General features: G+C 40.8%; 1 protein-coding gene across 6 annotated transcripts; it reads left to right on the top strand.

The window, feature by feature from the left end:
* Nucleotides 1–7720: 7720 nt before the first annotated feature.
* On the top strand, nt 7721–16666 carry exoc1 (exocyst complex component 1). 6 transcript variants are annotated; one of them, XM_047586734.1, is made up of 21 exons: nt 7721–7803; nt 8443–8574; nt 8667–8797; nt 8895–9054; nt 9373–9390; nt 9976–10163; nt 10297–10524; nt 10672–10804; nt 10916–11025; nt 11612–11680; nt 12262–12411; nt 13153–13261; nt 13886–13930; nt 14275–14441; nt 14558–14671; nt 14855–14934; nt 15040–15268; nt 15392–15575; nt 15670–15869; nt 15965–16159; nt 16247–16666. In XM_047586734.1, the coding sequence occupies exons 2-21, from the start codon at nt 8451–8453 to the stop codon at nt 16397–16399; spliced, it is 2787 nt and encodes a 928-aa protein (XP_047442690.1). In that variant the 5' UTR covers nt 7721–7803; nt 8443–8450; the 3' UTR covers nt 16400–16666. The 6 variants fall into 6 exon arrangements, with proteins under 6 accessions (XP_047442690.1, XP_047442691.1, XP_047442693.1 ...); XM_047586735.1 differs by lacking the exon at nt 9373–9390; XM_047586737.1 differs by lacking the exon at nt 11612–11680.
* Nucleotides 16667–16772: the final 106 nt, after the last annotated feature.

Here is a 16772-nt window from a genome sequence, read left to right as displayed (position 1 = left end):
GATGAGACACAACAGCTGAAGGGACCTGCACCAACAAGTTATTTTGTCAACCTGGTGTCAAGATTACAACGGAGCAGATTGCAAAGATTTTTCCTCTTTTTTCTTTTTTTTTTATCTCTCTCAATTTACACCAAAAGACAAGGAAAATAACTTATCCCAAATGTATCCTTTAATTGCAGCAACAGCCGAACTCCAAAGCTTCCAATTTGTTTTAAAGCAGGAATCACGAGACAATGTCAGAAAAAGAAAAAGAAAAACATGTCTCCAATTTTTCGTGATCATTTTTAATGCCAATCAAACAGCCTATGGTCCACACAACAAAATAATACGTGTAATTGTATGAATAATGCCACCATTTTCAACTTTTCAGAAAAACTTGCATTTACTCTGCCACGTCAGCCTACATTTAAATTGACTTCATTATTGGAAAGACTCATTATCTCTCATTACTGAATTACCTTTTCTTGTGGTGCTCAGGTAATGCATTGGTCTTTGTGCGAAGCGGAGTGTGTGAAAGCAGAAACACTCATAGGCGCCACATTTCACTTTGGTCTGTTACAATAAACCAGACAGCATTGTAAAATGAAACAACCCCTGTCGTTTTCTTCTCCAGCAAAACCCATCATGAATATAAAATGTACTAATAGGCTATTACAAAGGAAGGTTGGTTTACTTGGGAGGTAATTGCTGTCATTGTTGCAAGAGGATAGTTTGGATTTATTAAAGTGCAATGGAGAGGAGATGTGGGACAACTGAGGTGGCAGGGTGAGAGATGAGGAAAAGATCAAGATAATGCAAGAAAGATTAGAAAGATTTACTGGAGATATTTTATAGGGTTTTTCAACATGGGGTCATATATGATACATCGCCTTTAGAGGTATACAGCACTATTTAGATTGATTGCCTTCATGAAAGTGAAATGCTTTTACTAAACATACAGTGTTATATCACTGTAAAAATGAAAGCTAATATAGTATGCGGAGGTTATTGCTGTGTAAATGTGAAACACACTTTACAGAGAAGTACAGTCAAATGTCCTGCTCTTATCTCAGCTTTGTCTTCCAAATCTCATGTGTTTGCCGAATAGGATAAATGGCATCAAATGGAGTCTATTGATAATTGAGCAATTCAGGGAGCCATCTCACTCATCTCCACCCTTGTCATCCTCCCACGCTAATCTGTCCTCTGTAATCTCCCACTTTCCCTTATTGTCATAATTCAAGACCAAACAGTGGAGGTCAGTGGGCAAACATAGCAAACTGATGTCATTGTTTTTGGTAGATTTACCTCAGGAGCGTTCATTTTTAAGACCTTTTCATGTGAAACGGTATATCTGTTGACACTGAAGTCACTCCAGTAACATGATATGATGTGGTACTTGTCTTCCGAAACCTCTGGAGAAAGCTCCCTTTGGTCCGGAGATGTCTGGAAATGTCGTGACCTTTAAAAGGTTCTCTAAGTTGACTGGCATTTGCATGTGCGGGTCTTATTGGAGTTTTTTTTTTCTTAGTTAAAACCCAGAGGTATTCAATGAAGGTTATTGTTTATGATTCACGCATTGTTGCATCTTGCAGCCGTAACACAGGTTAATGTCTTTATTTAGCTCTAATTCTAATACAAATTCAAGACGTAGCAATGAATGGAATAGGCTCAAGCACTCAAATAATTGCCTGCTACTTGCACCTTGACAAATCTGAAAATTATGAAATTGCGTGAAATATTTTTATTAGTTTCCTGGCAAAGATTACATTGGAAGCTCAGGACAACACTTAGCTATATGAAGCTAATGCTAAGAGTCAGCTAGCTTATACCATAAGGAACGGAAACAAAAGTAAACAGCTAGTTTTGCTTGAACCTGCCTACTAGCATCCAAAAACATGTTATAGATCAAACTGTCTGCAATACACACAACAACAAAACTGTAAATAAGAAAATTTGTTGTTTAACAGGTGGGTTTGGACAGGGCTAAGCTAGCACTCTCCTCCTTTCTGGTCTTTGAGCTAAGCTAGGTGCCTAGCTTTATTTAAGGGGTATTTTAATATTTATTCATACTAACTACTATCAAGCCCTCTGCCAGAAACTTTTGTCAGTTCTTATGCAGCTGATCTGTGTGGGAACACGGAAAATGAGCAGGGAGAGTGACCTATTAACAAGTCACATCCTCCTACAAAGACAGTTAACCTTTGTAATTATAAAAACCAATTGCTGTGCCACCAACACCAGTTTTGTTTCCATCTTGTGCTCAAAAAGGAAGCTGCTTCCTTGGTTAAAAACTTTGCTCAATGCATGGAAATAGTGTTCTCATCTAATGTAGAGTAGCAGTTACATAAAGAAAACAAAAACTGTATATATATATATAATATATATAAAAAAGAATCTTTACATATTATTCCAACAATCCACTAATGTCACTGCTTGGTTTGGATTGCAAGCAAAATCAGAAAATTTCTTGTGGTATGACATTGGATATTATTAGGTAAGCATATATTATTATGGAATCTGAATATAAAGCAGATATTTTTCGCAAATTTGATCATTCTCTCCATAAAAATCTGCTTCAGAGCTCACACTCATAAAGCTACATGCGCTGGTTGTATCAAGTCACAGAAATCCACTTAAACCTAATCTCATATCATGGGTTCTTGAGCAATTATGTTTCACTACATGGCTATAAGTATCATTATATTTTACCATCACTGACTATCACACTCAATCAAGGCACATTTACAATTTCCTGTGGAGGCAGTCTCCTAAATGAATGTTAGCAATAAGATATCCCCTACCCCTCAATATGACAAATGTGAAATGTACAATACTGACATTTTGCAAAGATCCTCTCTAACATTTCATTTTTTTTTTTAATATACATGACTATATAACATTAATATAGTCATGTATATATATATATATATATATAACAACATACAATTGTGTGAAAAAGTGTTTGCACCGTTACTGAATTCTTATTTGTTTGTTTCAGATCAGCACACAAATTAAAATATAAGACATAGACAAGACAAGTAAACACAAAACACAGTTTTAACTGAAAGGTTTTTATTATTAAGGGGAAAAAATTCAAACCTACATGGCCTCGTGTGTCCAAAAGGTGTTAAAAAAGGCAACTGGACTTGTAGAAAAGTATTCTACAAGCCTCTTTAAACGCTTTTTGGACATACCATGAGCTGGATGACTTAGAACCTTCACAGACATGTTGATCTAGGGAATTTGGAGGCCAGGACCTTTTGCTTGTCATACTGTTCATCATAGACCTGAATAGCCATCACTGTTCAGTTCAGCCTTTAAGAGAGGCACAAGGAAATTTTATAAACTTAGAAATTCTTTTTAAGAGAAATGATGAAAGCAAAACAAAAACTGTGGCAATCATGTCAGTGTCACTTTTCATAGGTGCTAAATGACCGCATAGCCGATTCTCTGATTGAGAAACTGAGCAAGGACGATAGTGGACAGCTCATCATTTTGATTTTGACCACAGGTGGCGAGTGCCTTCTCCTCTGTGGACTGTGGTAGGACATTGGGAATCCTTGTTCTAAGCACAGCAAACAATATCCACATCATCTCTTGTCATGGTGAAAAAGAGCAATGACAAAATCTTTAAATAAAGACAAACAGTACAAAGTAATGATGCCTTCATGCTGCAGTTGAAACTGTTGCTGTTCCTCTTCCACTATGACCAAAAAGACTGTTAATAAAAGACACCAGCTTTTGCTATCATGATGGCAGCAGGCCCCCTCACCCACAGAGACGCCAACAGCAATGGCCGCAACAATGGCTTTTTGTCTGGTACTCCGGTGTCTCTGTTCCTTCGTGGAGGGTGATGTGTTGCTTGAAGTGCTTCAGTGAACTCAACAAAGGTTGGTTGTGATTTGAAATTGCTCACCGATAGATTTGTCTTTCCAACTTCACTACTTAGAGTTGTTTGGTGAAATTACTTAAGGATTGTTAAAGTATTCTATGTTCTACCTTGCAGTGGGGGTGCTGTGTTCTGGGTTTTATGTAGGGTACGACGTTACTACTATACTACACTCTACTTTCTAACAGAGAATTCCACTTTCTGACCAAAAAAGTCAGCCAGAAGATTCACAAAATACGAAGCAGTCAGCTCAAGACATGTCAAAGGTCATTTAGAAACTTGGGAAACAGCACTGACCAGCTCCCTGCATAATTCTGTCACAACTATATGAGGGATCTGAAACTACAGACTAATATCTGCAGACATATCATTAACAGACAGTCAGGCACTAAACATGATGCAAACAGTGGAACAAATACTTGTTAAATGTGGACGACAGTCAACAAAAACAAAATGCTAAGCTAATGCTTTCATATTAAGTGCAAGGTTTCAAGTTTAATGTTTAATTTTTTTAATTTTTTTCAGGCTTTTCGGCAGAAAAGAAGAAGAAGAAGCAGAGGAAAGACTAATGTCCTAAAAATGCATTTTATTTATTTTTTTATTGTCGCATAATAACCGAGATTCCCAATTTTTTTTATTTTTTTGTTTTTCCAGGTCTCAGGAGGTCATGTAAACAATCGGCTGAGAGACCTGGACATCGCGCACACATGTCTGCGCTTTAAATTACATGATTACTTTAAAACAAAATCGCACACATGATTGACCCTGGTAACAAGCAAAGAGCTCTACATGGAGCACTGCTCATGTAATAGCGGCTCTCATGCTTACACTTCACTTCGGATGACTACCGTGTTCTTCTTTATGTGTAATTTGGCAGTGATGAGCAAAGACCTCACCTCGAGATGAGGTTACCCAAGTGGGACGAATGCTCAACAAGTTTTCATGCAGCTGTCTGCTTCTTTGTTGATCCAGTGAGTTTGTTTGCACAGCTCGGGTCAGGCGCCATTTACACTGTATATAGAACAAAGTAAGATAAAAAAAAAAAAAAAAAGAGAGAGAGAGAGACTTCTGAAACAATGGCGGAGGTTTACTTGAGTCACTGTATGTTTAAAGAGAAGGCACTGATCAGTCTGGTGTTGTTCAAACATGTAAAAGCTATGACCTCAACGCCAAGGAGATCGCGGTAGTAGATTAGCTTGGGCATATGTGGATTTGCGAGCATGTTTACAGAAGACCTAAATACAGGCCTAAAACAGCACTAGTGATGCCTCCTTGAAGCATATTAAAGGCTGCACAAAATGCCATCCAGATAGCGACTCAAATGTTCCAGATGTCAAACAGAAATAGAAAATGGTATCTGCCGTTAATCACCGGTGTGAATGTCAAATAGATTACACAGATGTAATCACCTTCCCCAGGAGCTGGGAAGCTGTTCTGTTTGCATGTGACATCAGCACGTCATCGACCGCGCGTGTCGCCGGGGCTCCCTCGGCGGCGGCAGAGTGGCACTGTGACACAACAAGTTAATTTAGAGGGGAAACCTCTCACCTGCAGTGGCCCTCTTTGTTTGTCTCCTTCTCCTAAATCGACTGCGAGTGAGTAAATACGCTATCTTAACGTCCCACGCTAAAGCCACAGTAGCTGTTCCGGTCCGATGAGCTCATTCTGGCCCCGGCGTCAGGCTGTTGTAGGAACATCGACGTCAGCACCGGCTACTGATCTTTGACATTCACAAAAATATATAGACATAAGTACCAGAACAGCAGAAACTGTGGATGAATCACAGAGAGCACAACATGCGAAAAACAGAAATGGTTGCGCGTGCGTGTCTTTGTGTGTGTGCGCATATGTGTCTGTGTGTTTCTGTTTTGCAATATGAGTGTGTATTGTTTGTGTGTGGTGTTTCGATGTATATTACACATGTTTGACAGAAAAAGATTACTTTTTATGCGCACAACATCCCAAACACGTGCATCCTTCACTGAAATAATATGAAGAAAGTTGTTGTAATAAGCGTGAAATAACAATCTGACAAAGATGCTTAAAGATGTAGAATCAAATGAACATCTTGTGATAATAAACCAACTTAGTAACCGATCCTGATTATTTAATGCATCATGATGACATTTAAAAATACCTACACTTAAGGTAAATTTCCCCACCATTCTCCTCGATGGAAGACTTCATAACCCTTATGTTTGTTTCCATATTAAAGCCATAGCTCTGTAAAATGATTATTATGTGACACATCTGATGTATGTGCAGCAACTACAACGTACAGAGCCAGTAACAGTTCATCTTCTCTCACGACATGTGGAAAGACACTACAGGGACCTGTAAACATGCTGTCTGTCTATCTAGAGACAGGGCAAGAGGTGAAAAAGTGCATGAGGACACATATCACAATTTTAGACATGTTTAGAAATATCTCCATCGCAGGGGAGTTGTGCGAAAGCTTACGTCACATGCAGCAAGAGGCTGAATCTAACCGGTGGTGACAGTGCATGCCACAATCACCAGCTGGGAAATCTAAAACTGTCCTTGCACAGTAACTTCAAGGCAGACATTGTACCTCAAGGCATTGTTTGCAGATCACTTGTTAAGCCTTGATTTTCATCTCCATCACTTGGATGACTCACTGTGTTGACATTTGGGTTGAGTCGTTCATTGGTTTGCTCACCATCACTTTATGGCCTCTCTCGACTATTTGCTTCAAGCCTTTTTTTAATTTTGTTTTATTTCTATTGTCACAAACATGAAATGCACGAGTGCAACTGGTAATGGATTTTACTGAAGCAGATTTTTTTTTGTAGCTTAACAATGCCATCTGGTGTCTTAAAAAGGTCATGTTTTGATACAACTTAAAGGCCCTGTATTGTAGATGATATGACGCATTGTATAAGGTAAAAACCTACCGATACAAACACTCCAGAAACCTTATGTACATCAGGTTAACAAAATATCCTGATAAAAATGTAACATAGATTGCTGATCTATTACTGGTGAAATGTTCAAAACGCATTGTAAACTCTTTTTTGTAGAGAAACTGGTTTTGATCAGCGTAAAGTTTTATGAAGTCCTGAGGGGAATGACCTCTTGCCATCACTGACCTTTTCCTCTCCATCTTCTTCTCTCTTACATAAGCCTTCTGTGCGCTGTTCTGAAATTTCTTATTTTGAAAGTTGTCTTTGAATTTAATTCACAGTAAACATCTAAATCTGGCTGCCACACACGAGCAGGACTATGTATGTATTTACATTATAATCTGAATATAGAGGAATTTACTGACGATAATACATTGGAGGGTTTTACTACAGACTATATTTGCAGTTATATTATAAATTCTACAACTAAAGATAAGGTGAACTTCTTAAAAAAAAAAGAGGGACTCTAGTGAAAAATAATACATTCTAATATAACAGTCCTGCACTGCCCCCCCCCCCCCCCCCCCCAAACAGGATGTGGAAATAGCATCAAAAAGGTGGTAATTTAACTGTGTGATCATCATGGAGGATGTAATTTGCAGTGATGTTGAACTGGATTCAATTAAACTGAATTGTTTCTGTTAAAAAGAGGGGTTGTCGAAATGACTTGTGTCAGTACAACACAATACTACTAAACTACAGCCTTAGTTTTACTAGTGTTTGAACTGGCAAATAAAGGTATATTCCTAATTACCAAAGTAGGCCACATAAATATAAGTTTACACATTAAAAAGCCATCATTTGTGATCTTTGAGCAATATAATATTTCCATTGGACCCGCCCTCAATCAAAGGGCAATCAAAACCCTTGACGTTTGGGATCAATTAATATGATAATTTCCTGTAAACTCCTCTTTTGTTGACGCCGGTCCGTCACGTGACCCCGTCTGAGAACCCGGAAGCGAGAGGGCGGTGCTTTGCAGGAGGCTGGTGGACTCACAAAAACAAGGTAACAGCTATTTATCTATATATGTATGCCTCTGTCAAAATACACACAGAACGTGTTTTGGTTTCAAAAATCTGACAGCGGATTAGTTAATTATTTAGTGCGCGTTGTCATACATTTCTGTTCGGTTTCTGCAACTACCCTATTTTATGCTAACAGCTGCTAGCTCTCACCACCTAGCAGAGACGTTAGCAGGCAGGAGCCACAGAGAGGACTTCAGGACATTTATTTTAGGAAGGGCCTCGGGCTGTTTTGTCTGCGTTCACATAGCCAAAACCGCTAGCTGAGAATTGTAACCCATTTGTAATGTTTCCTGGCCACTACGTTACACGTCAACGCCTCTAATACCCTTTATTAAGCTAACACCGTTGGAAAAGAGGTCGGAATGGCAAACGACTCAAAATCTCTTAAAATATTATTCAGTATAACCTTAATACATGTCCACAAAGTCTGAAATCAAAGACAAAAACCATATATATATATTAAACAACATCAGGTGGTGTTTAGAGATTGTTGTGACAGTTGGGAAGACAAGCCCATTTTACGTGAGATGACATGTTAATAACACTTGACGGTGAGCGTTTATGAATGTATAATGATTGTGCATCCCATATGGTAACACACACCTGTTCTGTATGTCAGTAACCACCATGACAGCCATCAAGCATGCTCTCCAGAGGGACATCTTCACACCCAATGATGAGCGTCTCCTTGGCATCGTCAACGTCTGCAAGGCTGGGAAGAAGAAAAAGAACTGCTTCTTGTGTGCCACCGGTATGTGGGTGTTATCCGCAGAAACACCTGTAAGTTTTTACCAATGATCGAACGCACACGTTTCTTAAATAATCTGCTTCGTCCCTTTCCAGTTACCACAGAGAGGCCTGTCCAGGTCAAAGTGGTCAAAGTGAAAAAATCGGACAAAGGGGACTTCTATAAGCGTCAGCAGACCTGGGAACTCAGAGACCTGACAGAAGTAGATGCCAAAGATGCAAGCAAGGTTGGAAAAATAATGAATAATTTAGGTTGTTATAAAAGTCTTCTTTATCATGCCGTTTGGACTAATTCTTTACTCTTGCTTTACTCTTACGGTTTAGGAAAACCCTGAATTTGACCTCCATTTTGAGAAGGTTTATAGATGGCTGGCCAGCAGCACAGCTGAAAAAAACTCCTTCATTTCCTGCATTTGGAAGCTGAACCAGCGTTATCTGAGGAAGAAGGTGGAGTTTGTGAATGTCAGTTCTCAGCTACTGGAAGGTGTGTAAATGATCTATCTTTAACCGCCCCTTGTGACTGCATGCCTCTTTACGCGATTTGATTATATTTGTTTTAAGGCGTGCCTCTTTCTCTTATACAACAGTGTTGACCCTAACGCGAATGTGCATTTGTGCATTTGTGCACTTTCCTATTTATCCCAAAAGTCAAACTCTCTCTTGGATCTTGCTTTATTTTATTTATTAGCAGCATGTTTTGTAAAATAATCCGCCTCTTCTCTGTGTCCTGATTTGTGGTATGCTTTTCTGTGTTAAATTCTTCTTTATTCTCACTTTTCTCTCTGAAACTCTCTCTGGCCAGAACTTCCTAAAGCGGAAGGTTGGTAGGACTTAACTTCCCCTCTCCTCACTCCTCTCCATTTCCATGAAATCAACCTCCCATTCTCATTAGAGACGCTCACCTCCCCAAAGCCCCTGCTATTTACATGACGTCATTAAATATGGATGGGCATGATTGATTATAACACACATCTAGTTCATATTTTTACTCCACCTTTTTTTTTTTTACTTGTCTATTCCACCTTAATTCATATGATTATTCAGTGACATTTGCCCATTTAAATATTGTGTATCTTATTGACCTAAGCTTATCCAGAGTAACGTAGAGGGCAGATTTTCATTAGCTGCTTGTCACATTTCAGAATGTCGACATACTTGTACTTTTTTAACTACTTGCCACATTTTGCGCCTATGTCCATGCTACCTTTTCATCGCTGGTTTTAAATATGTACAACTGTACACCAGTTTTAAAATCAAAAGTATTTGTTAGCCCTCCCAATTACTGACCTCAGCTGTGTTTGTAGTTGTCCTTTTAAGAAGTCAGAAGAGTCAGAAGAGCGTGTCTCAGAGGTTATGCTCTTGCTAATGGCTTGCAAATGTTTCTCATCTCTTTCCATGGTCTTAGAATCTGTGCCAAGCGGCGAGAGCCAGAGTGTTGCAGGAGGAGATGAGGATGCTCTGGATGACTACCAGGAGCTTAGCACCCGTGAAGAGCAGGACATCGAGGGCATGATGGAAATGTGCGAGTACGCCATCTCCAATGCTGAGGCTTTCGCAGAGAAGCTCTTCAAAGAGCTGCAGGTTTTAGATGGGGTGAGTGAAGCTACGTCAGTGCCTTTACCTTTGAAACTCTCTTGCGAGATGCATAAATGTAATCATTGATTTAGTTTGTCGAGCGATGCACGTCAGTGGTTAATAGACCCTCTTTATTGGTTCTTATTTTAAGGCCAACATTCAGTCCATCATGGCATCAGAGAAGCAAGTAAACATCCTGATGCAGTTGCTGGATGAGGCGCTGGCAGAGGTGGACACCATCGAGGGGAAGCTGAGCAGCTACGAGGAGATGCTCCAGAGCGTCAAGGAGCAGATGGACCAGATCTCACAGAGCAACCGCCTCATCCAGATCAGCAACACCAACAACGGCAAACTCCTGGATGAGATCCAGTTCTTGGTGGTTAGGAACATATTATACTGTCAGGATTTATGTAGCATATTTAATTAGAATACTAAAGCCAAAAAATATGCGGAGGTCAAGTTAAAATTAAATGTATTGCTCGATGAATAGACATCGTTTGATGAGTATACGTCTTTCCTCACATAGAACTACATGGACTTGTCAAAGGGACACATCAGGGCTTTGCAGGAGGGAGACCTGACTTCCCCTAAAGGCATTGAGGCCTGCATTAACGCCTCTGAAGCTCTTCTGCAGTGCATGAACGTGGCTCTGCGACCAGGTTAGTTCCCACTTGAAGTGTAATTGACTACTTGCTGATTGGCTGAATTGGCACTTAGTTTTTTTTTCAGCTAGATGTCACATTAAACATTAAAGCGTTGTCTCTCTGTAGGCCACGACAAGCTTATGGCTGTGAAGCAGCAACAGCTCCTGTTTGCTGAGCTGAGGGACACCTTCGCTCGCCGCCTCACCAATCACCTCAACAATGTGTTTGTTCATCAGGTAACTCACTTCCTATTGTCGGAACGCGTTTGGGAGCATTAAACGTAGCCGTACTCTCTATTTAGTGGACTGAGGTTCAGGAATTATTTAGGAACAACGTATTAGGTTAGTTTTTCTGAAATGAATTTGATCCGATGAATAAATGCTGATCAGTGTGTGTGTATGACAGTATGCAAATATATTGTCTTTTTGGCTATATGTTAGCTTGGGTTTCCTACAAAACTCAAATATTCAAAGGTATGTTCATCCCCTTGGACCAATATGAATTTAAAACTAATTTCTGCCACTTATGCATCTGATAATAAACACCACAGTAACTGTGAACAAAGTCATGGAAGCAGATAGAATAGCTAGCCAGAACCTGCCTGATGAGTGTGCGCTGTGAAATGGAGGGCCTTAGTCTTTCCTGTTCTTTTCCAGGCTCTCCCTCTATTTCTGTCTCTCTTTCCCCTCACGCACCTCCTGTTCAGCTGAGACTCTTCCTGGGCTTTCTTTGTCGTTTCCTTCCAGCTGTGTCCTTCCTATTCTTGACTCCCTGTGTTGCTCACTTTAAACCATCCCACTTTGCTCTCTGTCTCTGTGTCAGTTCAACCACTTCAGTCACTTCAAAATGACCATCCCTCAGTTCTATAGGTCTTCCTGTCTGTCACTTCCAGTGAGTACCCTCACAGCAACCACCCACCATGCCCCCTTCTTTGCTAATGTTTTGACCTCTCACACCTCACTACGGCGCACATGCCTTGAGACCTCAGGCTTTCCACCACCGTGCATTATCTATTGCATGGAATAGGTTTCTAACGACTTAACATGTTTCATCTGACCTCAGAGCTGAAGAGGTACCATCTGTCTCGCCTCACCTCGGCCGAGGGCTTCTCATGTTTGGGTGCTATGTAACATGGCTTTGTTGCTAATGTTCTCATATCATGAAGCGCTGTGCCTGTTTGCTCTGCGTGCATGTCTTATGGTAACAGCAGTGTACACTGAACAAGCTAACACTGAGGGTAAGTGTGCACAACATCGATATGGGCATAGGAGAGATGTAAAATCGGTAAGTTGAGCTGAGAATGTGTCGGATGTGGAGTTTAAACCAATCTCCATATAAATTAGAGATAGGAAGCAAGTGTGGCGTGTTTTACTGTAGAAAGATGGAATGGGACTGAATGTAAAATTTCTCCTATTGTTGTGGTTTTATGTCGAATGTAATTGTTAATTATCTGTCCTCACTGTGTCACTCAGGGCCACGACCAGAGCTCCACCCTGTCACAGCACTCACCTGAGCTGACCCTGCCCAAACACAGCCCGCTCCACAGGGACCTGCTGCGCTACGCTAAGCTCATGGAGTGGCTAAAGAACACCCATAGGGAGAAGTATGAGGGCCTGTCAAGGGTAAGTGCTCTTACCATACAAAATAACTGAAGCTACTGTGGGGGAAATGTGTCTCCCTCTGTCCCTTCTCTTCTTTCAGCACTCTCAGTGAAGAAAAGCCACAGTAGCTGTAATCCGTGTTCTTTCTTTCTTTGTCTTTTTTTTTTTGACTGGAGCCTGATGCTGCGTCTGAATCCCAAGTTTTGTTCCTTATCTTGTACATGAGACACGTCGTCCTAAAGTCGATTTCACTGGTGGCTGTAAGCTGTTCTGTCTCTGCCACAGGCACCAAATTTAAAACTCTCTATCTTGCAAAATTCAGAGAGATTTACCTGGCACCGATTGGCTCGATCAGCATTATGTTAACTCAGTTAGTATGGGCTTGATTTTTCAAATGTAAAAATCCCACGCAATAGGTTTAATTTTGTGGCCTGGGGTCAGATGGGATAGATGGATTGATGTTATTCTCACATCTATTTTGGTTACTGTGGTAATGGCACATAATGGCACAAAAGTTCCATTGTTATGAATGAAATAGTAGTTATAAAATAGTTATGAAAACATAACAAACCTAATTTCAGTTAACAGTGAGGCTGATATCCACCATTTAAATCCATGGGAATATTGGACCTCAAAATGAACATATGGACTTAATATTTAATGCTTTGTTTGAACGTGAATTAATGTATTTTCCAAACTGAAGACGCATTCATGATGTAGTAAATTGTGCATCTTAACAAATGTCCTCTCTCTTTTTTTCAGACCTATGTTGATTATATGAGCAGGCTATATGAGCGAGAAATCAAAGACTTCTTTGAGGTCGCCAAGATAAAGATGGCGGGTACATCCAAAGAGGCCAAAGGCAAATTTGGTAAGAGCTATAATGCGCGGGGCTGTCAGAGTGTCGACATGATGTTGTTTTTCTCTTCTGGTAACCCGATGACATTGGTGTAGTCTGTCATCTCAGCTTATGCCAAAGCGATTAGAATTGGTTTTCCAGTGTTTACATTGTACTGTCACGCAGTGATTAATGAAATATTCATGTATAAATAAGGAAACAAAGGCCTCATTCTTTTGCAGCGTTTCCTGAATTGACTTTGTTACCAAAAGCACATTTTCTCCAAACTTATGTGTTCTTCCAAAGTCCTGCTTCTACGTTTATCCTGCAGTAATATCTCCTCTTCCATTTGCACAGGGGCGTTACATGCTCACTTCTTAAAATTTTAAACCTGAACAGGATCCTTGGTTGAGCTTTACTTTTGGGCGGAATTATACAACTCTGCTTTCTGCACTCTGTATTAGCTTTTCTTTCTGAAAACAAAAAGAATTTGTTTTCCAAAGGTTCGTCCGAGCTACTACCTAAGCTGCTGCAGTGCACGTCACCGTATTTGTAACTTTTTGTACATCTAACATCTAGCTTCAACCTCTCCCATGCTGCATGTTTTAAGCCTAACCTGTGTCTGTCTTTGATGCCTGCCTTTCTAACTGGCTGCAGCTACGCTTCCGCGGAAAGAGAGTGCACTCAAACAGGAAACGGAAAGTAAGTATGACATTTGGATGGAGCTATTCCACTGTCATTTACCCACTTTGCTTCTCACCACGGTCACCGACATGACTGCACTAAAAGGAGTCCTTTGCTTAAACCTGTTCGCTCGCCCTGATACGTAGCCCTGCAAATCATTACCTGGATGGTTTGTGCTAAATATCAGTGGTGTTAAATGTCAAATGCTCTAATTCAGTAATAAATGGCAAATAACCTTGTGTTATTTTTAATTATTTAACTACTCAGCTTTTTGATTATTGTCCTAATTGACTTTGCATTAGCTTACAGTTCGACTCACTTTACACATGACGTTAAATCACACTATATTTGTCGTGCTGCAGTCGGCCTGCATGGCAGCTCTGGGAAGTTGACAGGCTCAACTTCAAGCCTGAACAAGCTGACAGTGCAGGGCTCCAACAGCCGGCGATCTCAGTCCTCCTCGCTCCTGGACATGGGCAACATGTCCGCCTCCGACCTTGACGTGGCTGACAGGACCAAGTTTGACAAGGTGACGCTGTCAGAGATTTAAATCAAAGCTTTAGAATTAGAAAAGAAGTCAGTCTGTGTGTGCGCACTTTGTTCTGTTTCGAGAGACTCAATGGGAAGAATCCTCTGTCTCTGCAGATATTTGAGCAGGTCCTCAGTGAGCTGGAGCCTCTCTGTCTCGCAGAACAAGACTTCATCAGCAAGTTCTTCAAGCTGCAGCAGCACCAGACAGTTACACCCCCTCTTGCACAGGTACATCTCTGATAACGTACTGGCTGTGACGGAAAGAGCAAATTGCATTAACATTGACAATGTTGCTGTACTCGCTTCTAAGACATCTTATTCTCAACCTCAATGAGAGCGGCTGCCGTGATTTCAGCTACCATGTATGTCCATGCTAAGATCCGTCGTATTTTATTTCTGTTGTCCTGTCAGCCTGAAACAGAGGAATCAGATGGAAGCATGCCATCACGAATTCCTCCCCAGGCAGAACACAGACACTCCTTGTCATCAGAGTGAGTACTTGAGCACGTGTTGCTAACATTTATAAATTTATACGAACCATGTCCCCATTCAAAAACATTATTCCTGTTTTTTTTTTTTTTTTCCTCAAACTAAAGGAAAGACACCGTGCGGATGATGATGAATAAAATCTTCCAGAGCATCGAGACAGAGCTCAACAGCCTCATCGCTCTTGGTGACAAGATCGACAGCTTCCACTCTCTGTACATGCTGGTGAAAATGAGTCACCACGTGTGGACCGCTGAGAACGTTGACCCGGCCTCTTACCTCAGCACTACTCTGGGAAATGTGCTGGTCACTGTCAAGAGGAACTTTGACAAATGCATTGTGAGTAGAGGGCAGTCCTAGTTATTATAAACTTGACATTGACCTTTCACTTGTTTTGTGACGACATCCACCAATGAAACAGTAAATTAATGTTTTTGATTTAAATATCTATTTTTGCTACAGTCTGGTCAGATCAGGCAGATGGAGGAAGTGAAGATTTCTAAGAAAAGCAAAGTTGGCATCCTGTCTTTCGTCGTCGGGTTTGAGGAGTTTGCTGAACTGGCTGAAACGATCTTCCGCAACGCGGAGCGTCGAGGGGACCTGGATAAAGCTTATGTCAAACTTATCAGGGCCGTGTTCATGAATGGTGAGACCACCGGTTACCAGGAGATCAAATATTGGTTGACGATAGGAGACGTGGTATTGAAGTGAGGCCCTCTGAATTCTGATTGTCTTTTCAGTGGAGAAGGTAGCCAATGAAAGCCAGAAAACGCCACGGGACGTCGTGATGATGGAGAATTTCCACCACATCTTTTCTACGTTGTCACGTCTGAAGATTTCCTGCCTGGACGCAGAGAGGCGAGAGGCCAAGCACAAATACACAGACCATCTGCAGTCTTACGTAATCAACTCTCTGGGCCAGCCTCTAGAAAAACTCAACGTAAGAGGAATTTTCATGCGGTTCTCACGTTTTCACAGTGTAAGAGGTCGGGTGGTTGGGAAGTGTGACCCGTTACCGTTATCTCTCGCTTGCAGCATTTCTTTGAAGGAGTTGAAGCGCGTGTAGCCCAGGGTATACGTGAAGAGGAGGTGAGCTACCAGCTGGCCTTCAACAAACAAGAGCTGCGCAAAGTTATCAAAGAGTACCCCGGCAAGGAGGTGAAAAAGGGACTCGACAACCTTTACAAGAAGGTTGACAAACATCTGTGTGAAGAAGAAAGTCTTCTACAGGTGAGTAACTCTGAACTTGTGTGAGAAGAAACTGCTCAGCTGTTCCCCATCCTGACACTTTTTTTACTCCCCTGTTTCCTCCACTAGGTGGTGTGGCACTCCATGCAAGACGAGTTCATCCGTCAGTACAAGCACTTTGAAGATTTGATAGGCAGATGTTACCCTGGATCTGGAATCACCATGGAGTTTACCATCCAGGACATGTTGGAGTACTTCTCCAGCATCGCTCAGTCTCATTAGTGGAGCTTTTTTTTTTCTTTTGCACTGTTCTTTAATGGTTCACTACTGCCTCACACTGGCTGAACATACACTAGCAACTCACAAACTACCCTGTAATGTTTTTTTGCTCTTTTCTTTTTTAAAAGAACATGTCCTCTTCGTCTGTGGCAGCATTGTATGTGTACCTGTTTCTTCAACAAGTCTGTGGTTAATACTTGATTGTCATATTTTTGTTATTTCTTCATGCCATGTGTACATAATAAATATACATTTGCTGCACCCCTCCGATGACTTTGACGCACATATATATTATTATTTTTTTTTATTTATTTATTTTAATGTAAGGACATGAACTATCTGTGCTGACTCCACCCCTCCGTCTGAACGGACGACG

This window comes from Mugil cephalus, chromosome 6, assembly GCF_022458985.1.
Source record: "Mugil cephalus isolate CIBA_MC_2020 chromosome 6, CIBA_Mcephalus_1.1, whole genome shotgun sequence".
Lineage (NCBI taxonomy): Eukaryota > Metazoa > Chordata > Actinopteri > Mugiliformes > Mugilidae > Mugil > Mugil cephalus.
This window is presented reverse-complemented; position numbering and strand designations above follow the sequence as displayed.